Source organism: Fistularia commersonii, chromosome 8 (genome assembly GCF_037954325.1).
Source record: "Fistularia commersonii isolate RoL2024-O1a breed Wild chromosome 8, RoL_Fcom_v1.0, whole genome shotgun sequence".
In the NCBI taxonomy this organism is placed as follows: domain Eukaryota; kingdom Metazoa; phylum Chordata; class Actinopteri; order Syngnathiformes; family Fistulariidae; genus Fistularia; species Fistularia commersonii.
This window is the reverse complement of record NC_141291.1, coordinates 18,877,001-18,903,022: the sequence shown is the minus strand read 5'-3', so window position 1 is coordinate 18,903,022 and position 26,022 is coordinate 18,877,001. Positions and strand designations below refer to the sequence as shown.

Here is a 26,022-nt window from a genome sequence, read left to right as displayed (position 1 = left end):
CAAAGTCCCGTGTTGTGTTTGGTTGGACGCTAACAGCTAAGCTAATGGACCCAAACACAAAGCGGGGACAAAGCCGCATTGGTGGGTAAGACTTTGTTAATCTAGAATTTCTCAATGACAGAGGAGGGTCAGTGTGGTTCCAGTCCCATTTCAAAGTAAAATGGCAAACCATGTGAAATTGTAAACTTGGTATATAACTCATAATGGAGTATTTTTAAAATGTGTCTGGAGGGGACTCAGCAACAATCTGGTTTCAGTGATTATAATCTTTTCCATGCGTGCAGTAGTGATGGGATTTATGGCCACTTGAAGGCAGTCCGATCTTATGGCTCCATCCCTCTCCAAATCTGATCAAAAGAAATGTCCACTTTTTTCTCTGTATTGATAGATGGCTTGGATTACTATTTTTTGCTAAAAACAACATTCGTACAAAGAGAAGTAGACCTGGATCAGACTGAAATGTAAACAGAAACCTTATCACTACCATACACTTTTTAAAGCCCAATTACATTCTTCACCTTTCTGATCAAATATCTGCATCTTCATCCTAGAATGCTGTCAAGAATCAAAACTTAAAAAATGTCATTTTTTGTCAAGCAATTATCCGAAGCAGCAAAAGTGAAATTCTAATAGGACAGAGGATACAAAGAAATTAACCAATTATCTTACTTCAGATACATTAGAGATTTTAAAATACTGTGCATGAGTTAAAGAGAAATGGGAAAGTGAAGAGGTCGTGATAAACACTTTTAAATCACTTTTAAACCAGTTAGCATAAAATGGATTATTTCCATGTGCATTTTTATGCTTTTCAGTGTGAACAAGGTACTTGATAAGAAAGGCTAAAATATATTATATATTTTCTACTATTATTTATTATTGTTATGTTTTTCTTGTAACTCTGGCACAGCAATTTCCTTCGAGATAAATACAGTTCTTATTTTACACACACACACACACACACACACACACACACACACACACACACAGTGCTTTACAGTAACGTTCAAAACAAACTCACAAACTGATGGTGGGAGAGCAATTTAGGGTTCTTGCACAAGGACACTTCAACCCGCAGCTAGGGGGGCAATAGGAATTGAACCATGAAGGTTGTGATTGGAGGAAAACGCCGTCTTCCAACAGAGCCTCAACCGCTCAGGCTTCATGAAGATCCATCATAGTGAAATTGTAACGTATGGTGCCGCTGTGTGTGTGCCATTCTCCAGAATTGGCCGGTGGAAAGGAACGGAGACAAACAGCGTTTTGAGTGGGCCCCCCTCAGTCGCTCCCCCAGACCAGTGTTCAGCTCTGCCAAAGGTTGAGAAGCCGAAGGGTTAAATATTCTTCTCGCTCCCTTCTGGAGTTCGCCGCGGCGAATCATCTGCCTCCATCTAACCCTATTTTCTGCATCTTCTTCTGTCACACTAACTAACTAACTTCTGCCCTTTTCCCGACATCCATAAATCTCTTGGATCTTCCTCTCGGCACTCGCCCGGCAGTTCCGACCCCAGCATCCTTTTGCCCGCATATTCATTATCCACGTCAAAGCTGAAGCGTTAACTTCTTGTATCTTTGAAAATGTGTATATTGAAAGAACTCTCAAGGCGTCAAAACCTGAAGACACACTGGGTTTTCAGAAGTGATTATTATTAGTCATGAATTATGGCTTCATTTGCAAAATATGTATGGTTTGAGTTTCTTTTAAGATGGACATCGTTCATATTAAAACGATGCAGACTGAACCGGACTCACCTTGAAATATGTTTCTCGCACGAAATGAAAAATGATCGTCGGGATTATCAAGGCCGACGCCGTGAAAAAGTCATTGGTTACTGCAAATAAAGATTTGGCGACAACAGTGTTCCTGCATGATAATAATTTATTATATCTTTCGAGCATCCGATTTTAAAATGGGCTCTCTTGTTACCGTAAGCTCACGTGTTCTCAGTCTATTTCATTTGCACAACAAACCGATACCATAGATTTTAACAATGCATATATTTCGTCTGTGACCATTTCAGTACTCAACGACAAACTATTTGTGAATTCAGTCTTCATGATGAACTTCTGTGCCGTACAGCGTTCACCATTCTGCTGTGTCTTCTGAAATGTTTCCAGAGCGAGTCATTTAAACTCAAGGTAACACATCTCATAGAAATCTTTTATAGTGCAAGTGTAAATGTGAGCTACGACACCATATCAATTAATGCATTATAAAAACATCTCCATTCCAAGCAACGACATATATTTTCGTGTCATTTAAAACATTATTTCTTTCAGTTGATAATGGTAAAACTTGATGTCCTACCTCAATTGTACATACTATGGCTGAGCAAAACAAAGTTAAGTGAAAGATATCGAAGGCACTTGGGATTATACAGGAAAGGATGTAACATGACAACATCAACCAAATCTCCATTTACATGAATAAAATTCAACATATTAGATCCCACAGAGAATGAAGACAGATTCAGTGATTGACAAGGCACGTGTTTCCGTCTCATACAAATCATAAAACTCATATATGTAAGCACACGTTGTCTAATCTATCATCTATAAAGTGCTTTGCGTGACCTTTTCCAGGCAGAGATTGAGACAGTATAAACCGCAGAGATGCAATCACTTACTTCTTCCGCTCGTCGTCCTCAGAGCAAGATTGCCATCTGTTCGGCAAACTTGACACACCTGCTGCTCGAGTCTAAAAATATGGCTTTTGGGGCGGACGTTTAGTTCTGGCAACAGTCTCTGGTGAGGCTGAAGAGTATTGACAAATTCTTCCTGAAACAGCAGTTACTGGGGTTGCAGCACATTACACAGGAATAAATAAAAGCAAAGCAGTGCTGTTATATAACGGGGATAATTCACACTTTGTCTTCTTAGATTGATGTTTCACCTGTGATTCCCTTCTTCTACGTCTTCCCTTTCTGTAGCATGAAACAGCACCAAGACAAGCAGCAACCGATTAGGGACACATCTGCATTATTTTCTGAAGCTAGTGGTCTTTTCAAAACGCTAATATTAGAATATGTAGTGGTGCAGAGGGTGTTAGTCTCATGCTTCCGGATTAAATCAAATTTTGGATTTGAGGCTTTTTACATTATCCAATGTAGCTGTCAAAAGAAAAAAAAAAAAAAAAGCAATGGTTTACCAAGACTTCCCTCCCGGAGATTGTTTGAGCTTTTTAAATTAAACTTTTTGGGCTACGATGGTAGAAAAGTAAACTTTTATTCCCCTGTCTACCTGTCTCGAAGCCGGAGATCTAGTTTTGATGCAGCTCAATAAAATTGGAAGGATTAATAGCCTGGAAAATCCAATCGATAAATCTTGTGTTTCGACTGTGACTGGGAAATGTAAATTCTTGCGATCGACAAGAGACCTTGGCTTGCTGTTAGTACACAATGTTACCGATTTTACATTCTACCGCAACATTTGGTTCACCGCTAATCCAATGCAGCACTGAAAAACGAGGGAATGCAAACGGATTTGAATGATTATACTTTGGCTGTGTGATGACTCATTTTTATAAAAATGTATGGATTTATAAGTGATGCGTATTAACCCTATACTGATTAGGGTCAAAAAATAATGCACAAGATGTAAGAGAAAAAAAAATTCTATGGAACTTTGCATATGAATTTGTTGAGGTTCAAATATTGTCAGCTACATTTAGCTTTCCGGCCCGTTGCCTGAGACACAACAGCAAAAATGCACAAAGATCCAGAGTAACTTGACTCGAACGGTCGTGCCTGGACTTCGTTTCAACACCAGCAGCTACACCCTGCTGTTCGAAGGATAAAGAGGGGCCCCTCTGAGATGTTGTTTTTTAATTTATAGGGCATGAAGCCAATCATCAGAGATGATTTGGACCTGTGGAAAATATTCAACAGCAGTGTGAAATTTTAAAATGAGGGGAAAAAAAACTAGAAAGTCATTTTCGACCGTATTGAATGCCCTATATACACAAAAAAAAAACATATTTGAATGAAGGCAACAACAGGCAATGAATCTTCCCGAGCAAGGACTTCTCTCTTTACGCTCGCTGGCAGCTGACGGCACATCAGAGAAAAACATGCAAGTGCCTCTGACCAGAGAGAGCATCTGTTTCGTCATGTTCACCCGTTTACCAAAGCTTATCCTGAGTCAGACGGACTTCCGTTTTAGTCGAAAAGCCACATGGAGGTGTTGTTGCTCCGGTCTGAGAAGGGATCTTTGCATGGAAACAAGTCAGGAAGCATGAATTGAGCAGGTAGGACCGTACTGTTGAATGAATTACGGTTCACGGGAGTTATCTTATATTTCGGTGAGGAAGCCAAACGTTGGCTTGGAGTTCACGGGACAAACTGTATCCAATCCGGCGGACCCGGAGGGGGATTTCGAAGCGAACGAGGAGGGCTCGGCAAGCAGGCAGAACTTAGTTTGTGGTCTTAAGCAATTCCAGATCGCGCTCTAATGGGAAATTATACATGGTCTTCAAACAAAGTCCTATGTAGGTGTCAGACATAATATCCCATGATCCCTCCATCACATGGGGGGAAATATAAGTGAAACAGGCTGTTGCAATGAAGACATCTTGAACGAAAAACTGCTTCAGATCCAAGCACAGAATATAGGAGTGAATTCGGACGGTAAGGGAAAGGATGGCGTCGGGTCGCTGCGAGGAGCAGATGGGAACGTGTGTGTGTGTGTGTGTGTGTGTGTGTGTGGAGGTGGGCTGTGAAAGGCCAGCACGGTGCTGGTGGAGTCATAACCTGAAGTAGCTGGAGGAGCAGACGGAGAGCAGAAGGTCGCCGTTTGTTACGAGTGGTCCAGCTTCTGATTGGAGAGGTGAGTGACCTGGATGATGGGAGGCGAAGCGCTGAGTGATGGTCTGCACCAGCAGGCGGAGGATCGCACCAGGTGGACCTCGCATCTGCCACTGCACAGAGGTAGGTCACAGCAAAGGAAAACCTCCGATCATTATCTTCCAATTGTACGAGAAGAGCATTATGAAGTGGAAACAGAGACGCTAGAACAGAGGAGAGACACAGCAGGTTGCTGCCAGAGCCGCATCAGGTTGCAGTTTGAAGTCCACTAAAAGCTCAGGAGGAAAAGGGACCTCCCCTTCGACTCTCTCCCATCTCGCACAGCATGGCGGATGAAGCTCAGTATCGACTCTAACAACTTACATACGCAAGTATTTCAAGTGAGCGACAGGCCTCCCCTCGCTCTGGATTCTGCGGAGGCTCGTGTTCTACGAGTCACAAAACAGTTCAAAATTACCCGTGATGGCATTCAGTAGAATTGCTATCACGTATGTGATCGGTTTCGAAATACGGTATATCTTTCATAGATACCCGAGCTGCTGCGGGCTTTTCGTGTTATACTGGAGACAGAATCTCCCAGTTTGCTCTGGCCACAAAATTTGAATAAGGCTCCGCCCCTTAAAACACCTGAAGAGTTGGTCGTGCTGGAGAAAAGAGACAGGTGAGGAGATGGAGGCAATTACAACTAGCAAAAATGCCGACATCACCATGAGAGGGCGGATGACAACTTTGCGGGTTAGTCACGAGGAATGCAGGGGAGCGGCGTGGCAGGCCGAGACGGATCGCGGCGTTATGACGGAGACACGCGACAGCTGGGGACAAATCAGTTTCACTCACGTCAGAATATGGGACTCTTCATTCGAATGCTGGTATTTTCAAAACGTGCGATACAGACTGAATTTCTCCACCACGAAAGCGCTACATCACAGATGATTAAACACAAACACGACGGCATTGTTGAAAATGTATTTGCTGCACGTCGCACGGTTGAAACACATGGAAGGTGCCAGGTGTTATCACGCCTGCCAGGTTTCTTTTGCAGTGAGCCAAGTTAGATTAAGACTGGTCTAAGATACGAGTGATTCCAGGCCTCAACTCATAAAATAATCAATAGTCCAAGTCAAAAACAGTCAAAACTAAAATGGAGAGTTGGTCTGGCTCTGCAGGATAGCGTTATTGTATCTGTGCAAAGCTGAGCAAGGTTGTGGCGGTGTTCAGCACAGGTCAAAAGTAAGATCTGGGTCAAGAAAGTCAGATGGGTTTATGACAAGGCTGCTTTTGACAAGCGGCTTAACAAAACAGTGTGAGACCACAACTTCATCAGATTTTGCCTTCCGAACACTACCGCCAGGCTCTGACGACGGTCGGACGACGTTCACTTCCTCTCAGAATTTGTCTTGGAAATATCGGGGTGAGGAATCCACGGAGCATGAAATCTCCAATTTTCCAAACTGGAGCATGAGCGATGCTGTTTGTCGAGAATCACTTGACGCGCACTGTCATGAATGACTGGCTTTGTCGCAACACGGTTCTAAAATGCATCGCCGCTCCTGAGTAATTGACTTTTTATATGTGTGAAAATATTTCTGATCGCTGAGTTTGAGGCCTAAGGTGGCCAGTTGGAAAAGTTTTACATGTGACCCGACACTATATTACAATCTGACGTCCCATAAAATGCAATCTCACATTATTCTCCCATAGGCAAAAGGAGTTACTTCTGTTTTCTGTTGGAAAAGTGAAAGTGATGTGACCCCAATACACTAACACTTAGATTGGAAGGCCCTTTTTTTCGGTAGGATTTAATACAACACTCGTTTTTGAAAAAAGTATCAGTCGTAGCCCACAGCCAACGATTATTGCTTTAGAACAAAGTTTAGAGAAAGGAAAAGCATCTCCTATTTCCCCTCACATAAATAAGGCACTTCACTTGGAGTACAGCAGTTAACAGTGGGATGCATGTTAAAGAAAGAAGAGGAAAAGATGGAAGCCCATAGGGTTAGCCTGCAGAGCTGGGAAATAAAGGATCTCACTTGTCATTGGAGTGTTTTCAGTTTGGAGCAGCGCCACTGTGGAACATGAAGGTAAACGACAAAGAGGATAGGAAGGCAAAACCTTTAATATCAGTTTAAGTTGGTGGGACAGATAGAAAAACAAACACATAAAATAAACGATGAGCGAGCGGTAATTTACTTAATGATCAAGATGGAGAAGGTTGTGATTTCATGACAGTTTGTTAGTGTTCGTAAATGCCCACTTAAGTTCAAGGGCAGATTAAATGACTTTTTTTTAATCGCAAAAAGGTTGAGTAAATGTTAAATTCACCTAAATGATGAAATCCATTCGTGTTTACGGTGTCTCTCTTTTCTCTCATCTAGGATTTGTGCCATCAATGACAGAGGTGCAGTTCTACAGAAGCAAAGAAATTGCCCTTAAATTGAGAGCTAAGAGTTCAAACCTTCCGCTGACACACTGAATGTGAAAGAGCCGCTTCTCTTTTTTACATTTTGGGATTGGGAATCAGTTCACATAGTCGTTCGAACTATGTGACATGATTTGCAGAGACCCGAAGCGGAATTAAACTCTTGGTGGTTATCTGTGAACTTCTATAACAGATAAGGGCCGACGGAGAAGTCTGAATGTTGATCTGAATTGAACTGGAGGATAGACGATGATTGCTACTAACTTAACTTAAGGTAAAATAAATGAAAACTTTCTTAAAAGTGCTACTTTTATTCATCTTGAACTTTAGGAACTATGAAGACGAGTGAATTTGGACGCGAAGCCCTTTGGTAGGCCAGATACCGAGACGAATGTGCGTTTGCGTTTGCTGCGTTTGCAGAGGTTTGTCCATTTGTTTGGTTTTATTATGGCGTGTGCGTGTGTTTTTCAGGTCCTTACCCACTGTTGTCTGGCACGTCCTGATCGGCCGACTCCATTTCCGCGTCTGCGCTGCTCTCGCTACCCTGAGCCGACTCGGAGCTTACACACTCGCCGCTAACCAGACACAGATGTGCAGCATAAACCAGAAAGGTACACACACATGCAGGGCTGCATTTTCAATCAGACGCTATCAAGAGGCGTGTGTTTTTGCATATCTGCTCACTTGATATGCTTTTCCAGTAAAAGAATAGCTTGCTCCCTCTCCTCTAGTTTCCTTTTGAGGGACACAATCTCCTTCTGCTTCTCCAGCAGCTCCTTCTGGAGACGATAGTTGCTCTCCTCCAGGGTCTCGCAAAATGCCTGAATGGTGGCAAAAAGACAAACGGTGATTTTGAATTATGATTTAAAGGAGAGGGGGAGAAGTAGGACGGGCACCGGAAGACACAAAAAGATGGTCATTGACGATTTCAAGCAATAGATGAACAGAAAGAAACCTTTTTGAAGCAGGTTGAAAAACATTTCGAAAGCATCGTTTGTTCAGTTTTGCCATTCAGAGAGTATCCTTTATTTTCCCCAGCACTTCCAATCATTGGTTCAAGGTGTCTTTAAGAAAAAAAACCAAACTTTTATATAATATACATAGTTAGATCATCATTTGAAGGGCATTGGGTGATAGTTCACTGCCTCAAGAAATAGGAGTGAATAATAACTAAATAATAACAACTGACCATAAAATAAAATATAAAGGCAACACTTTTAGAGACATTTCCTGCATCTCTAATAATTCAAATATTTGTTGTGTGCGCTCAGTTTTTGAGGTTTTGGCTCCATAATTTGTTCATATCAGTGTTGTTGAGGATTTCATTTTTTTGACAAGATAATCCATTTCATACGTCTTACATATCGAGATGAAGATCTCGGGTCGTGAAAAGGTCAAGCCAAATCCAAGAGATTTGTCACACGTCACAATGCCTGCAGAAGCTGTTCCGGATAAGAGATTTTGTCTCCTGCATCTATGTGGCTGGCTGAGACAAGATGCTTTTAAAGTCTATACTTCAAAATAATCTGGCCAATCTCTGCACAGACAACCATCTGAGAGGACCTGAGGGCAATCACAGACGGTGACCTAAATGCTGTCTTGGTTGCGAAAGGTTTGCAAATACTCTTACCTTAAGCAAGCACACTGTGGATAGTTTATGTTTATAAGAAATTGACATTTTGACTTGCTGTAGGTCTAATCTATGTCAGAGCTAGTAATAATTAGGCTATCAAAAAGAGGCAACTAAAAGTTACAAGCATGTTGCATACAATTAAAAAACAAATGGATATATTTTTTTTAAACAGAAAATACTGTTAAGCTTATACAACCGAGTGCTTGACAAGACTTAAATGTTGAGTATAAAATCGACTCCAATATTAGGTCGATGAAAACATTTTCAAAATCAATGTGTTCTGTTGAATTTATTGAAATTTCTGACCGCATGCATCATTTTTGTTGTAGGTAGCTCAGAGGTATGAGTGTGTGAGGTCCTGGGTTCAATCCCTGGCATCTCCACTGTAAGTCAGTTTGGTTAAAAGCATCTGACAAATGACTGTAATTGAATGAATGTAATTTTTCAATAGTTTTCTTAAGATATATTGAACATGGCTATACCTATGTAACTAGTTGAAGTGTAGGTGTTACTGAAGACACTCCTAAGGTTACTGTGGCATGTGCGGAAAAGGATAGGAAGGTGCAAAATCAACCCAGATTCATGATGATTACCTTTGACTTAATCATGTCCTTTTATGGAAATTGAACGGTGTGTATTAAAATGAATTTGCCAAGAGATTATTTGGAAACAATTTTTTAAAGGGGCCCAATATCAGGTCCATGTGGATCTTTATACTGTGCCATAGAGGAAATAATAAGAAATAGGGCTAGATAACCATTTTTTTAGGGTTCAATTATTGTGATGAGCAGATGCAATAGCAGAGATGTGAGCCTTAATCTAACAGTCACTATTCAAAGAGACCCTTTTCTTTCAGAAATATAGTCTTTTGCTCTTCTAAACATATTCATGAAAGCTAAATGTTGAGGTTTTTTTTTAATAAAAAAAGCATCTCTGTATAACATTTCAAGGAGTGGTTGTGGGACCGAAGGCATAAACTTCAGTGCCAGAGTAAAAAATATTTGACACAAAGATTCGCACGTGCATTATTCAAGCACAGTTCTTGTGCATATATAGGAACTGGGATCATTTTAACGACTGGAGAAACTAAAGAATGTAATCAGATTTGTTTTTCACTCCAGTGATCCAGACCAGAACAAGTTACCAATAAGTGTGAAAGTGTCCGTTGTAAGTATAAATCACAAGGCTTTAGCTACTTCAAAAGGGTTTTTCTGAGTTCGATAGGGGTCAGCGATGGGATGTTGCTAACCATCAGGGCTGCCCAAGGGGGGGGAGATTTTTCAATATGCTAAAAATATGGAAAAAGAGGACGGTAATTTCAACCGGGGGAAAATGTGTGCGAAATGTAATGACTCATGAACATCTTCAGTCCAGCTAGACAGAGTGCCGCAGGAGGTCCTTCGTGGTCATTTGGAGCATTTTCATTTAACACAGTGTGGAGATGGAAAATGTTTTTTCTGTGATTCCAGAAATGTGTAGTAGATAAAGATGGGGATATTTTGAGAACTAACACGCATCTGAAGGAGACGCAGACATCTGCAGATCTGCACAGACATGATCGCACGCACACACTTACCCTGCTCTCTTCCAGACTATCAAAGGGTCCAGGTGGGTCATCCAGACATAAAAACTCTCTAACAGCCACACTGTGAAAGAGAGAATGGTCGAACATCACTATAATGAGCCGCCATAAACAATTTGATGATGAGGTATGAGGTAATTCCGAGTAGAATCCTGGATATATCAAGCTGCATATGGTTTTGAAATCTTATTTAAGACGTTCCACCTCCCTTCCGGGGTGTTACTCCATATCAAAATTGAAGAAGCCTCTCTTAAAGAAGGTTCAGTCACCATGATAACAATTCACAACATCAAATATTTACTTCTTCCTAACGACATGAATAAGGGTAGCAAATCTCTGTGCAACACAGTAGCATTGATGGCGCTTAAAAGGGCAAATTGCATATGCGGCATCATCATGTCACATACCAGTTAGCGATGTCCTTGTGTGCAACCAGGTTTTGCAAAAAAGCCTGCAGTCCCAACTGTCTGTCCTCCAGGAAGTCGCTGTTATAGTTATCTTTAAACCACCTCTTGGGGGGCAGTGAGAGACGGAATCCTGGAAACATTTCTTTTAGCTACACAAAACACACACACAGAAAAAGAGAGGAAACTGTTGCAGTTATGTCTCATTCAAGCACATTATGCACAGTAGTTACGCTCAATACAAGGTTTCTGATGTGCACAAACATGACACAGGGATCAGTGTGGTGCACGTAGTGTAGTGATGATGGCAATCAATATGTGTTAAGGTAACACACACTACTTCTCAATAGGGCATTTGTAGCTGGAGCAAAATAAGCATACATAAAAAATAAGCGCACTTGCACACACACACGCACTCATGCACATGCACGCAAACACACAGACACACACAAACACACAAACACAGCATCTTTGATGCTAGTAATTCTTGAAGCATGTATCCTCCTTATTTGTTCATTTATTTCTTAAACTATAGACATTTTTTGATACATCATATTTGGAAATTCATTTATTGTGACCACCATTTACATAGTGAGTAGCACCTTTAAGAGGAAAAATAAACTTCAAATGCTCTCTGGTGGACAAACGATGTAGTGTCAGCAGTTTCATTTTTAAAAGCTTTTACTAAGCAAATTTGTGGCTATTATTGTGATCAATAAGAAACCAAGTTAAGACTTCCAGGATAAGTGCTTACAATTTAAAGCTATGCTGAAAACATCACACTTTCATTTTTCCTTAGGACAGACTCCAAAACACTCCTGTAAATGCGTGAGCTGTTTTTCCGAATGCATGAAGAAATATTAAAAAAACAATTTGGGGTTGGTAATAGGATGCAAGCTTGGGTTCGTGACTAAAAGGCAGAGATATTATCATGATTTTTGGAGGGTCGCTCCACACTAGGCCAAACATTTCTGAGCAGAATGGCGTATTACTCAATGTTCATGGGACTTGACTTGCCAAGTTAAATGAGCAGATGTGGGTTGAAATACATTACTACTCTTGATACATCTTGAACATTGTTTATTTATTGAAGAAATAAGGTCAGCGACACGCTAACTCCTTTAGCATCTTTCTAATAAAGTAAAATAACAGCTGCTTTGTGTCTTTTTTCTGTTCGTTCAACTAATGTTTTGTTGGTAAAATTGAAAATATATACATGCATCTTCACTTTTAGGCTGTCCTACGCCTCAAGTCCATACACTTGTGATTGCTGGATATTTCATGACAAGCTGCCAGTTATGATCCATAAGCATATGGATCTGGATTACTTCACTTCATCTCATTTCTACACGTCTTATGTTCTAACAATAAATGAAAAACTATTACTGCAGCCAGGAGTGAGGTGTGCGTGTGTACACAGCTTGATACAGATAAACTCTGGCAGGGCTCTCATCGAAAACCAGCAGGTTTTTTCAATTTCCATCGACTAGCTTTCATCTCTCAATCTGGTAGATGGAATGAGTTGACAATGACAGACAAATGTGTGTGCGTGTGTTTGAATATGCACATACCCAAAATGAAAAGTTATAATGCGTGATACAGATTATAGTTCTTTGACAAATGTATGACAAGGAAATAGTCATAGCTGTATGAGTGCAAAGTACAATGTTTTGTGAAATTGCAACAAACTTAATTTCAGCTTATGTATATGGAGGGTGCTAATGATCGAAGACTTGTTCCAAATGAATTAAGATTGAAGTGTGTGTATCGCTGGCCTGGTGGCTGTTTTGATTGTTCCACAAACCGAGTATAAGGCTTACCACGCCAACACCCATCTCTGTCTGTACTCCGCACTTCATGTTACCATTTAAACGTTGTTCAATTCCTAAACCACACCAGAGACGAAGGATGTCTCCAGTGTATGAACGCATATGTTCAGCATTGGAAAAGGCTATACTGATAGCAGACTGGGGTGTCAATTTTTCTGGCAGTATCAGCAGGTGGTAGGCTGGCGTGTCAGAGCATTTCGCCTCATAACTCTCGCAGTTGCACGCCATACCAAAGTCATGCGTATTAACTTAAGAGGGGGCGATGGCGGGTGAAGTCAAAATTATTGAAACCTCTACTGTAAAAGAGAGCCACGGCTGCTACTGAAAACCAGGTTTGCTGCCATTTCTTTGAGCGTTAAAAGTGGCTTGTCTGAAACTTTTATGTGCAGTGAGCAAGTTATTTATGTAACTTTGACCTTAATTCATGACTGAATTTTAGCTTAGGCTTGTATATGTACCCCTTTACATGGAGGGAAAGGAAAAGAAAACATACACTAAAAGACCGATATTCACCCCTGGAGGGAGAAGTGGGCCTTCTTTTTGTGCATTCATTTTGTGCAATATTCTGTACGTTCTCGTGGATCTTACGGACGTGTAGCAAAATCCAGTCAACGGAACAGTACCGGTAGAAGTTACCGGGGAGAAGTGTTGCGCAGTATGCTCAAATGCAACCAGCGAAAGGAACGAGCGTATGTATTCAATGGCCACATAGACCACTGCCATCGGAGGCACTGCCTCGTTTTGTCGCTTTCTCAAAAACTCTGAACTTGGAGGAGAAATTTGAACTGTCCTCAAGTGGAAGTGTTGCTTAACAACCATGGTAATTTGAAGTAAACGTAGGAAGTATTTGAGCAGTGACACTGGATAATATTTAAAAAGGACACACCTATTTACATATGTAATGCGAGCGAAAAATACACATCAAGTCACTCAGATTCTTCAACATTATGAAACATTTACGCCCCGACATACTTTTCTGTATTTAAATGATGTTTAAATGATGTTTTTTTTTTACTTCCCTTAACTTCATTGCTTCAAAGCACCATTGGATAAACTTCCCAAGTAACATTAGATTAGGAGAATCATCGGGTATTAATAATGAGCTAGAAACTACATTGTTGAGCAGAAGGCATTAACTGCTATCATCCCATCCTCCTCGAGTGTCTGGACATACTACACTTGGTACTCCAACTGTACTCCAGGTGCAGTATAGCAGACAAAAGACTCCTGCAGAGGATAGTTGCTCTTCTAGAGCAACAGTAGCAGCAGAGCCATGTACAGGGACACCTCACACCCTCTGCACAAACACTTTGAGCTGCTGCCATCAGGCAGACGTTACTGGAGCATGAAAGGAAGAACAACCAGGTTGACCAGCAGCTTCCTCCCACAAGCTGTTACAACTGCTGATTTGCTCATCCTGAAAGGATGCACCTTGTCTGCACTTTGTCCCAGCGTCAATTTCAGCCAGTATCTAATCTATAGTCAATCTTTATTATTTATAGGTGCCATTATTCATCTCGTTTGAGTGGGTGAGTGTGCTCATAGAGTGATAAATCTCGACCAGCATAAAGGGATGTCCATGGACACCATCTCCTGCTCTGTACTGTGTAGGGATCATATGCCCCTTTTTTAGAAGTCAATGCATTACTGAATGAAAAGATTTACGCTACAGCTTTACATCCTGGGTTATATCTTAGTGGCTGAAATTAGTGGAACAGAATTTGCAACAACCTTGAAATTTTGCAAAGCAATCTAGTCTATTTTTCATATCAAAGCCTGTCCATTTAAAAGTGAGTATTTCCTGCTGACAAGCTAACTTTTTGACACAAAAGGTTTAAAAACATCAAGGAAAGGACCCAAATAAAAGACTACAGTGTGTCTATCTTGAAACCAAAGTGTAATTCTAAATTTCACCTGAGGTGACCTACGCGTAACAACGCATCTGCGTCAGTGTAGTGAATCGATGAAGATCAATTGCTAATGGGAATGGCGACCACGTATTGGCAACGACTTCAGCAAAAAGAGGCTCGACTGGTTGTCTGGGTTTAAAGTGCCCGTCTATCAGACAACATCAACTTTATCTTTCCCTTGAACGCCTCATAGTAGATTTTCCTCAAACAATAAACTACTCAAACACCACATCCAGGGGTGAGATGAACTACTAGGAGACAATTTCTCGAGCAATTTTACTGCTTCAACATGTGGCAATACAAAGGAACCTGGTGCACAATGGGGGTTTCGCATTGCTGCAGTGTCACCTAATGCAAGTGGGTGAGCGCAAAGTGAGCTACGGTCAACAGGTGTGAAAGGATGTTGGTGTAATTTAGGAAAAAAAACAACTGAAACAACTCACCCTTTGGCAACCAGCAAAAACTGAAAGTTAAAAAAACTTGGATCTGCATTCCTTTGACAAGACTTTACTGAATTTACAAGTTATTTAACATCCTGGGTTTAGTCTTGTTTACTTTTTACACACTCAGTCAACCATGGTTGGCTTAGACTGTAGAATCAGCACTGACAGACGATTAAATGCTACGACATCTAGTTATCCGAGAAAGAGGAAGAGAAAATGAAGAGTTCAAAGATTACTCCTGACATACGAAAGAAAAAGCAAAAGAAAGAGGACATTCAAGCACCTTCCATGAACATACATTTCCCCATACTGATGCAAAATGATAAGAGAACAGAGGTAAGTCAACCAGCCCATTTCATGAGAAATACTGCATATTTATGACCTTGAAAGACAATAAACAGGCAAACACTTTAGCTGTTTGCTGTAGCCTTCGGTTCTTTAGGGAAAATGTGAAATGTGATAAGACCAAAAGAGTCCATTACACTTTATTGTTAAACCAGCACTCAAAAAGATGTGGATAAGTATACACAGAGGTCTTGGGATATTCTGATGCGTTCAACTTTAAGTGAGATAAAAGCTTACTGCTTGTGAAATAACAACGCAGTTATTCAACTTCCGAAGGGAGCGACTCAATGTCAGTCACTTCAAAGCTGTCGGCAGCCAATTTCAAAGAAAAGGCAATGTTATGGTGTAAATATGATCGAGGAAATTTACGATGGAGGTTCACACAACTGCAGTGTCGTGGACACCCACCCACCCATCTTCACCGGCGTTGGCGAAGCAGTGAGGCCCGGACCCCCCTCTGCCCCGCCACATGGTCCAGCTCCTCTGGGGAACCCTGAGGCATCTACTCACCCTATCTCTAAGGGAGAGTCCGGCCATCCTGCGGAGGAAAGCCATTTCGGACGCTCGTATCCACGATCCGTGGACACTTATCACTCATTCTAATCCTACAGAACAATGACACTATGGTTGTTTTCACAAGTAATGGTCTGGAGTACTCTATTCCGCCGTATGCACAAAACATGAATACCTTTGACTGAAACAACAGAATCTATGGTACAAAGTGTACTATGTGAGACAAAGTGCCAGCGCAATACCAGGGGAAACTACTAGTTCACATGTAGTCAATTATTTGTGACTAATGTTTCATGTAACATGAAGCTCTTCAGAAAAAGTTTGCATGTAATTGCTCACATTCAGGTTTTACAAAGAGTGTCATTCGAGATAGGTCATCCAGTCCGTTTCAGGAGGAACTAATTGCCTTAGCATAGATTTAATTCTTTCCTCCAGAAGCCTGTGACCTCACTATCCTTCCCGTGGCCACGTGTCTGTTTGTCTTGTTAGTCTGGATGAGTTGGCTCTTTGGGAACAGTGGTTGCTTTGTGTAGCACCAATCACTTCCACTGCGCACCCAAGAACAAAAGAACAACAAACGATCACAAAATTGAGACGGACACACCTTGTCGTTGAGTCTGGAGAAGTCTGTGTACCTTCTAAAAACAACCCAGCTTTCGTCAGCCATCTTCCTTACCAGGATCTTATACACCTGCAACGGAGATGAGACATTCATCCGACACAGAGCGGAGGGATTATCGATACAGTATTGGGAAAATAAAAAATCTCTTGTAGCTCAGGAGTTCACGATGTCATATCCTCCCCAAAAAAACATCCCACGCCCATCAGGATGTACTCTTAGCTAGTTCTCTTTTTTTTGTTTTGTACCGTGAACTTGGCTCTCTCCTCCATGACCTCATATCCTAGGACTGTTGGGGTGACAGGCCTCTCCTCTCCTTGTCGGCTCCCCGCTGGGTCCGAAATGGAGCGAGGGCAGCCGGAGTACTCCAAGGCCGATTCGAGAGTGCCATTCACTCTAGCCTGTGTCACAGGGCAGGAGGCAGGTGGTGGAGTCTGGCTCCGTCCAACTCTTTCCATACTACCAGATTGCTGTTGTGTCCTTTCACATCCTCTTCCAGGGCTGCCCCCAACCGCCCCGACAGGGGAGGAGGACTCCAAGCTGCCCGAGACGCTGCCGAGTGACGAAGCCCGCTGCGGCCGCCGTGGCTTATGTTCACCTCGTGACAAGCCTCTGTCCAAGGGCACAGGGACAGGCACAAAGGGCGATGCCATCCTCCTGATGTGTCTCCTACCCTCCTGCTGCTGCTGCTGTCAACAGCACAAACAATGACCACTTGCTTCTCTTTTGCTGATCAATCACAAGTCGGAGCTCCAGCAGGGACCAACGGAAGACTCTGAAAAACCCGTGCAAGACGTTGAGAGCGATATTATGCAGGGCCCGATATCAGCAAGGACAAAACATGAGCATGATATGTCATGAAAACATTGCAATATCACGCATGCATTGTGTAGGGTTTGATGCAGGTGTTCCATTCCCTGTGGCTACCAATTAATAAAGTAGCCTCAGGGTTACGAAGATGTGCAAATGGAGTTTATGAATTTTTATGAATTTTTTCGAGTTATAATGTGTATGAGGAGTGTTAATCACTATTAGATTCACGACATTAAGGGGGTTCAATTAATAAACAATCAAATTGTGGTAATACTTTGTCACTGTGTTCCCTTGGCTGGTTGAAGTCATACAGGGCAACAGTGACGAGCCAGTCATTACTAACTTTATTGCTTAGAAGTAAAATCTAACACAGTTGTTGAGTATTAGACTGGACCCTGTATGTTTGGACAAGATTTTTCGGTTTATAAACCTGAATCACCGTGGGTGAACGGCCGTGTTTCCATGAATTCACACACATATGTTGGAATGTAGCTCTGCAGCTAACGTCACAGCTAAATTAGCATGCAGGTCGAACAGACGATTAAAATGAGCTGTATGAGATGATAAGTACATTTGTTTCAAATAGCATTCATGCCGAAATGCGTGTAAATGACTGATTATCAGCTGGCAATTGTCTGTTTAATCGCTTTCATAGTTTGTCCAGCAAAGTGCAAAAGGCAATTGTTAAGTCGGCGCATTTTCCTATGCGGTTTGTCAACATTGTAGTGACCCTGGTTCCTACTGGACGGGAAGCAACTCCGCGTAGGACGAATGGACAATGCTGAGATAAAGTATTGTGAGCAGAACTCACTTACCGTATTAGAACAAACGTATAACCCGTCAAGAAAGATTTGGTCATGCATAAGCCGCTCGAGATTTGATAGTCCTGGTGTCTCTCATCCAAACACTCCTCCTTTGTTTCCGGATGTTTCCGTTTGGGGCCGCCGTCCGAGGAGCGCGTACGTGGGATCCCCTATTCAGCGATAGCGCCGTCTAGTGGTCGGATGACAACACTACAATGCCAAAACTTTCATTTCGAATGAGTGTTTTCCAGTCGTCATGGAAAGAAAAAAATGCAAAATGAAAAACTAGATGAAATTGTATATTTATTCGGTGATTTCTACTATAAAGTTATTTTCCACGTAGCTTCCCCGTTTTTAGTTATAAAAGTTTAGTTAAAAAAAAAATCACATTTACTGTTCAAATATTGAAGACGAGACGTGCGGTGACGCAGCAACCAGCTGAGCCCACTTCAAAACCACCGCGAAGGCAAGAAGAGATCGCATGAACAGCTGGATCGAAGACAATAAACCGGGTGCAGAGTTTCTCGTGTTAGCGCCGAATTGATATTGTAAATGTTATTATCTGACAATGGAGGGAGAGGATTTTAGAATATGTGTTGGGTTTGCTCCTCATTCTACAATCCTGAGTTATCATGAGCTCACAGGATTCTTTCCTCTGAGTTCATAATTGTGCCAGTGGGTTTCTAAAGTCAAGTCAGCTCTCACATCGACCTGCCGGAAGAATCATGGAGCTATTTGTTGCTCATTAGGTTAATATATCAATTGAATTCATATGCTCTTTATGTTTCTTTATGTCTTTCACCTCTGTTGTTCTTTGCCAGTCGCAGTTCTTTGACATTTTTATGTGGGCTGCAATGGACGCCGAGAATATTTAATTATCCGCTGATAATAGCATCTGCATTAGAGTAAGCGATTGAAATGGACTCCGTTTTGACACTGAACTGAAAAAAACCCTGATATCCTGAGAGGATACGGTTAGATGGAGGTAGAAGAGTCGCCATGGTGACCCATGGAAAAAGACAAATAGTCCCATGGTGTCCGTTGTATGGACTATGGAGCTGCCAACATGACAATCGCATTGTCTGTACGCTGCTCTCGAGTTGGAGGAACAAGCGCACCTGCAGGAATCCACCATCCTCTCCGGCTTTCCTCTTATTTCTCTGGACCCGGCTCCGACGGCACCCTGAACTCCTGGGCGTCTTCTCTCCGTTACCTTCCTCCATGATGAGAATGACAGTTGCTGAGTCTTCACATGGCTGCTGCCGCGGGTGGAATTTGGCTGAACATCCCCCTGAAGGGCCTCCGGCTGAAGAGGAAAATGTCAGAAACATAGTTGTGTGACATGTGAAGTGATGATATCGATACGAGTGGACTTTAGTTTTACCTTCAGGGGGAAAACAAGCTTTGTGAGCCAAGCAGACGTGGGGCTTTTGTTGAGCTCACCATGGGGATGGAACAGGAGAAGGGCCATCTTATCCAAGAGCTTCAACAGGAAAGGACATGGACATGGAACCGACGCCATCCTGCTGCCCGTTCTCATCCTAACCCATGCTGATACAGTGAAAAGCATGGTTTCAAACCACACCTTAATCGGAATCTCATTGGTATATCCCAGGTGAAACCAAGGACTTTCCAACTCCAGGCACAATAGATGACGGTTCCTCGATTTTTTTTCCCAAGGACAGTAGCATCTGTCCTATGATGCAAAATACAGTTTTCATATGGCATTTTGGCTTACGGACAGCCATTTATTTGAATTTTCTTTATATTGTTGTTCGTATATCTTGTTTTTAGACATCATCACTGTTCATTTTCTAAACAATCAGCTTTCTTACCTTCAGAGAAATGGTCTAGGCTCGGGGAACTTGGGTTGTCAAGAAAGTTCACAGGTTCCAAAGATGAGAACATGCAAATTAAATGTCGCAATGACACAAGACCGATGGAGACTTTATATGTTCTAGAGGGGGAATTACGTTGTGGCAATACCTACGTTATCATCGATAGAAACCCTTTGTACTCTTTGAGGATCTTCTCGAATCAGCCTTTGTGCCGTGTCATGTTGTTTGGCATTGAACAAGTGAAAATATAGTTGTCTGTGAGCAGAGTAAATCTCATTTGGACAGAACCAGAGCTGTCTGGTTTTGCCAGGAAATGGCTGTTAATTCCCTCAGTGTTGCGTCGTGAGCTCGTGGACACTAAAAAAAGATAACAATTTCATTGAGCATGTAAAAGATAAATTGGTGGCCGACAGAATGACGGGGATAATACTCCGTCACGGCCGCGCCGAAAAAGGAATCCTAACGGGAAGACGAAAACCGAGCGTCACGGCTCAGATGCCGTCATTTCCCAACGTTTGTTTTTTTTTTTTTTTTGAGAACCAAAGTATTTAGTGAGGATATGACCAAACAACATCTCATCTATTAAACAAGAGGCGGTTTAGATCCGACTCCAAAGAAAATTAGATCATCTTGTGAGATCCATCTCACAAAATCCCTACGAGGACACAAATATGCTGTTTTGACACGATTTAATAAAATGGGTTTGAAGCGCACCGTGTCTTCTATTTAGAGAGCTAAAAGGGCAGTGACGACGAGTTGGATTTCCTCTCGCCGTTGTCCCAGAGATGAAGTGTAAGGTAATTCACCGATTTCGTCCGAATATCCACTGACGGTTTTTGACGCAGAAGCGCCGGGCTGGGATGACAAACTGCCATCGTATTCTCCCTTTGCGTGTCTTCGAAGGATTAGCAAATTGCTAATATCGGTGCTTTCCACTTGTCTCTTTATGGACAACTGACTACATTTTCCAGCAACTTGTAGGCCTCATCGGGAGTCATGAGATCACCAATTCAATTCACCCACCTTTTGATATGTTACTCTTTTGCTTGATTAATTTGTGAAAGAATCCAGTATTTGTGCAGATCAGGAACATTTCAGACATTAGGATAATGAACTGACAGATCTTGGAGTTGCCTTTCAAAGGGAAGAACCTCATCTCTCTGCCAGATGACCAAGAGGACGAGACAACAGGCTTGGAGTAGATTGTACCTTTGATATGGACGGAGAAAAAAAACAACTCTTACCCCAAACTTTCAATGCTTTCATTGTTCTGCATGTGTTTGGGTTTTCAAGGTCTCCCTGACTAATTTGTCAGTTTACCCTTCTCTTGTCCCTCTTTCTCTTAATAGCAGGATTCTGTCCTTTGCTTGCTGTGTTTTTAATTGTTGTGGATGATCAAAATGTTAACCTATTTGTGACTTTGAAAGTAGTCCTTTGAATGTATGGCTACTTGTGTCTGGTCCTTTTGGATTTTCAAGTCAAATTCAAAGCCTGCCCAACCTGATGTCTTCCTGATGCACCACTGATGTTTCTAGAAATGAGTCCCATCTACAACCGGTATTAAACAGCGCCAGCCATCCAGCGCTCACAGAACCGACATACTATATCCAAGATTACTATTCCAGGCATGTAGAGCAAGTGCAATTGGACACAGCTGAAAATTATTTGGGGAAAAAAGGTACACATTCTGCTGTCCCATCTTCTAGTTACTAATAGAATCTTATAATCTGAAAGCATGACCTCACTCCTGCACCTGCAGCCAATGTACGAGTGATATCATTCAGATAACGAACTGTGAATATCGTGTTTACCATAGCTTGAGAGAGAGATTATCTATGACATACTTGTTTTTGAATGGACCTGTCCAAAAATTATGAGTCAAGAGGAAGTTTGTGTGCAGAAATATAGTTGGAGAAGTTGGAAAACGTCCTGATCGGCTTTAGTCGTGGTGGGTGCCTTAGGCTTCTCTGCCAAGTGGATTGCTAACATCAAATCCAAACATTTGCTTTCCTTGGACATAGAATTGGATTGCTCAGGAAGTGAATTTAAAGTTACAGAAATGCTATTTGTATCGGTTTTTTTTTTGACCCAAGGATGCTGCTGATGCCACTGCCAAGGCGATGGCGACCTCTGCAGTCGGTCCGACAAGTTTCAGCCCAGACCAACCCTTTTCTCTTCTTGATTCGACACCATCTCTCCTTGAACATTATCCTTGCTGGTGATTCCTCTCCCCCAAGTGGCCGCCACTTCATGTCTCTGCGATTGAACAAAGTGTGCTATTTACAAGCCAAACTTTGTGGTTAATATCACTGCATTTCTCTCACGGCTTTCCCGTGAAACCAGTCCGGATCCACAACTCCTTCATAAAACCAAGTGCAACAGTTGTATCCAAGTGCATTGTTTCTTGTGTCAAAAAAAAATTCTCAATCAACTTTCAGTTTTACCTGGAAAAGCAATTCAACTTTCCCTTTAAGTGCTGTCAGGTGCCCCGGGGGAGGTGTTCTACATCCACGGCGTGCTGGAAAAAGATCTTCACGGCCTTCACACATCGACCGGTGTTCCTTCGGCCTTTTGGCTGGAGTTTCCCCCGTTAAACTTCCCAACAGTTCAGCCTCCTGCTTTCTTTGCCATCTGCCTTCTCTCCTGTAATAAGCAAACTTTGCCCTTGCAGGTTATCTGCTTTGACTCCTCCATCTCCTCCTCTGGCCTCGGCTGCCCTCTGCTGCTCATGAGAAACGCACATATTTCCTTGCTGTCATTCTGACTTGCTGTGTCCTCCCTAACGCCGGGGCCAGTATATATTCTCTCATGTTTCCTCCATGTTCTATCGTTTATCCATCGTTCCATGTTTTACTTCTTTTTTTTTGTTTGTGGTCAGTTTCAATTGATTCCCTCGAGTGGAAGAATGGGTTGATCCATTCTTCTTCATTTCTCATAGTTTGTTGATTGCACAATGTCCAGAATAGGTCGGTAAAACATGATCCACCTATTGTTCTGGGGTTTCACTGTGAAGAGGCACAGGTGAAATAAGAATAAGAATAAGAATGAGAATGAGAATGAGAGTGAGAATTAGAATAAGAACAACTTTATTTATTCCGGAGAAAATTGTTGTGCCAGTTACAAGAAAAATATAACAATAATGAATAATATTAGAAAATTGCATAAACAGTAAAAAAAAAAAAAAGAAAATAAGAATAAGAGTGCAAATAAGAATAAGAGTGCAAATAAGAATAAGAATAAGTCTAAGAATAAGAGTGGAAATAAGAATAAGAGTGGAAATAAGAATAAGAGTGGAAATAAGAATAAGAGTGAAAATAAGAATAAGAGTGCAAATAAGAATAAGAATAAGTCTAAGAATAAGAGTGGAAATAAGAATAAGAGTGGAAATAAGAATAAGAGTGGAAATAAGAATAAGAGTGAAAATAAGAATAATAGAGAAAATAAGAATGAGAATGAGAATAAGAATAAGAATAAGAATAAGAATAAGAACAACCTTATTTATCCCGAAGAAAATTGTTGAGCCAGAGTTACAAGAAAAACATAACAATAATGAATAATAGTAGAAAATTGTATGAACAGTAAAAATAAAAAATAAAAAAGGGGGGAGAGTAAGAAATACAAATAAACTATAAAGTAACAAGTGAAAACTATAAAGTGTCTCAAGGTCTGAAGTACCGAGTGAAAGATAAGGAGTGCACAGGAGTATGAAAAATTATTGTACATGGAGCTGTTCTGAAATGAAAAAATGCACAGTTATGAACAAAAATACAGATAAATTATTACCATTTACAGTAAGTGGGTGAGATTTTTTTTTTTTTTTTAAGGTTGAAGATTTTGAGATTCCCTGGGGCTGAAGGGAGAGGAATTAAAAAGTCTGATAGCCTCAGGTAGGAAGGCCTCCTGTTGCGGTATCAGCTCCTCGGTGGTATCAATCTACAACTGAAAGAGCTCCGACAGGACATCGGTGTGGCATGCAGGGGTGACTCCCTCTTCATTTTTTGTATTGTCTGTCGATATTTTGCAAATGTTCGGCTTGTCATTTATGTTTGTGTTTTTTTGGCCCTGTCCCACTGTTGTCGGTCTATTGGGTGAAGCGAGATACCTGATACTCATCCATCACCTGGAGCAACTCTCCAAGGAGTAATTTCCCCCTTGCCCTCTCAGTCCAAGGCCAGGGTCCGGATCTCGTAGCTAGTGCCTGATATAACTACTTGTTGTATCAGAAGTGTTAGACCCAAGCTATCTTCAAGGCCGTTGCAGGACTTTCAGATTGTCTTAAGGAAAGAATTGGGAATGTATTGAAATGACGGTATGTCTCGGGAAATCCCAGGAAACGGTTGCCCCCCAAGTGATAGCTTTCTGTTAAATGATGGTTACTGTATAGATAGGGTCTATTTGATGTGCATATTAAGCATGGCTAACCCTACACATTTGTTTACTTCCTTTTGAGACGATGCAACATCCTTAATAAGGAATGTTAATAAAATACCACCAACGGTCAAGGCCCATCGTCCGATGTCTGGCCCCAATGGCCGAAAAGTCAACTTGGCCAGTTATCTAACCACGTGCTTCCCTGTCCCACATCGCTAGTTTGTTCCTTCGACAAACTGTGCAGTTTATTTGTGGCCTGTGAACATCTTCCGATTCCTGCTGTTATTAGGAATGAATGTGCAGCATTTGTCGGCAAACACTTGCCAAGACATTCAGTACGATCACTGCATCGCAGTTTAGAAGCGATCATTCAGAATTAAGTTCCGGTATCGGCCTGGTACCATCGGGCCGGTATCTGGAATGGTTCAGTTGGTTGTGGCAAATGGTCATGGGTTTTTTTGGTTTTAGATGTTAGTTCTTGCAAATGTCAGACATCACGACATGTAGTTTTGCACATATGCCGTTACTCACCCACTGAATTCCCACTTGCCCGGCTTTTCAATGTGTGAGTGTCTTTATTTACATAATAACTTTCATGGGATAATACAGTTCATGCATAGTCATAAAGGAGTGAGGTCAGCTCATGCTGCACCTGTGCATAGTTTTTTAAACAGTTCCTTTGTGCTTTGTGATGTGTTGTCCGAAGATGATATGCTCAGGGAGGATAGGTTCCAGTTCAAGGACAACTGTACTGTGCTTCAGAAACAAAATTATGCTCAGGGAGGATACGTTCCTGTTCACGGACGGCTGTGCTCAAAGAAAGAAAACATGTCTGGTTGTCATCTTGTGAGTAATTGAAATAACAGTTATAAATATAGTGAGAAAACTCAAACACACAGCAATTCTCAATCTGGTCCAGTTCCCCAGAGTTCTAATTGTCTCTCAGGATTCAATCAGCTCCAGCACGGCGATTTTCCTCCGCACCTGGAGGCCACGCCGCACCTGAAAGGACTTCAGCTAATCAGCCAGTGTATTTAAGTTGGACTCAAAGTTTCGGCCCTTGTCTGAAGAAGGAGTTTATGTTGTCTTTGACTCTTCTTTGTATGGAAATGCTCCAGATTGAGAAAACATTAAACCAACCTGCAACTCTACTAACCTGTGTCTGTGCTCCTGGGGAAAGCATAACAGAAGACCAGACCTGGTATGGAGCCTACAAACTCTAGGGCACCTCAGCCTCCTCAGTTCATCCATGCTGCTCCGTTGGCGAGCCTGGCCACTTACTCCGGCTCCCCAGAAAGCTGTAAGGGCTTTCCTCTCCAATATACGCTGATGTTTGAGATGCAGCCCGCTTGGTTCCCCACGGAGAGGTCCAGAATTGCCTACATCATCTCCCTCCTGCCGGGCAGAGCACTCCAGTGGGCAGAGGCAATTTGGAATTCCCGGGCACGGTGACAGACATGGCTCAGCACTTCGTGGAACACTTCAAGGAAGTCTTCAGCATTCCAGAGGGTGATTCGTCCCTTCAGGCCCAGCTTTACGCCCTCCGCCAGGGAAACAGCCTGTCACGGAGTATGCCTTGCAGTTCAGGACACTGACGGTGTTTCGACAAGGCCTGAACCCTCCTTGCGCCTCCACTTGGCGGCGTATGATGACACCATGGGGCTGGAGAGGTTCGTCCAACTGGCCATTCGAGTCTCG

At 42.0% G+C, this 26,022-nt stretch overlaps 1 protein-coding gene across 3 annotated transcripts; it reads right to left on the bottom strand.

Moving 5' to 3' along the window:
* Positions 1–1,861: 1,861 nt before the first annotated feature.
* snx16 (sorting nexin 16) lies at positions 1,862–18,237 on the bottom strand. Of its 3 annotated transcripts, XM_086151544.1 has the most exons (10): positions 18,128–18,237; positions 16,748–17,274; positions 16,485–16,571; positions 10,844–10,992; positions 10,431–10,500; positions 7,906–8,042; positions 7,701–7,796; positions 7,125–7,208; positions 6,833–6,868; positions 1,862–4,915 (listed from the first exon to the last, which is right to left on the bottom strand). In XM_086151544.1, exons 2-9 carry the CDS (start codon positions 17,150–17,152, stop codon positions 6,850–6,852), a joined length of 1,047 nt encoding a protein of 348 aa, XP_086007670.1. In that variant the 5' UTR covers positions 17,153–17,274; positions 18,128–18,237; the 3' UTR covers positions 1,862–4,915; positions 6,833–6,849. The 3 variants fall into 3 exon arrangements, with proteins under 3 accessions (XP_086007670.1, XP_086007671.1, XP_086007668.1); XM_086151545.1 differs by lacking the exon at positions 7,125–7,208; XM_086151542.1 differs by lacking the exons at positions 6,833–6,868; positions 7,125–7,208.
* Between the last annotated feature and the right edge of the window lie 7,785 nt (positions 18,238–26,022).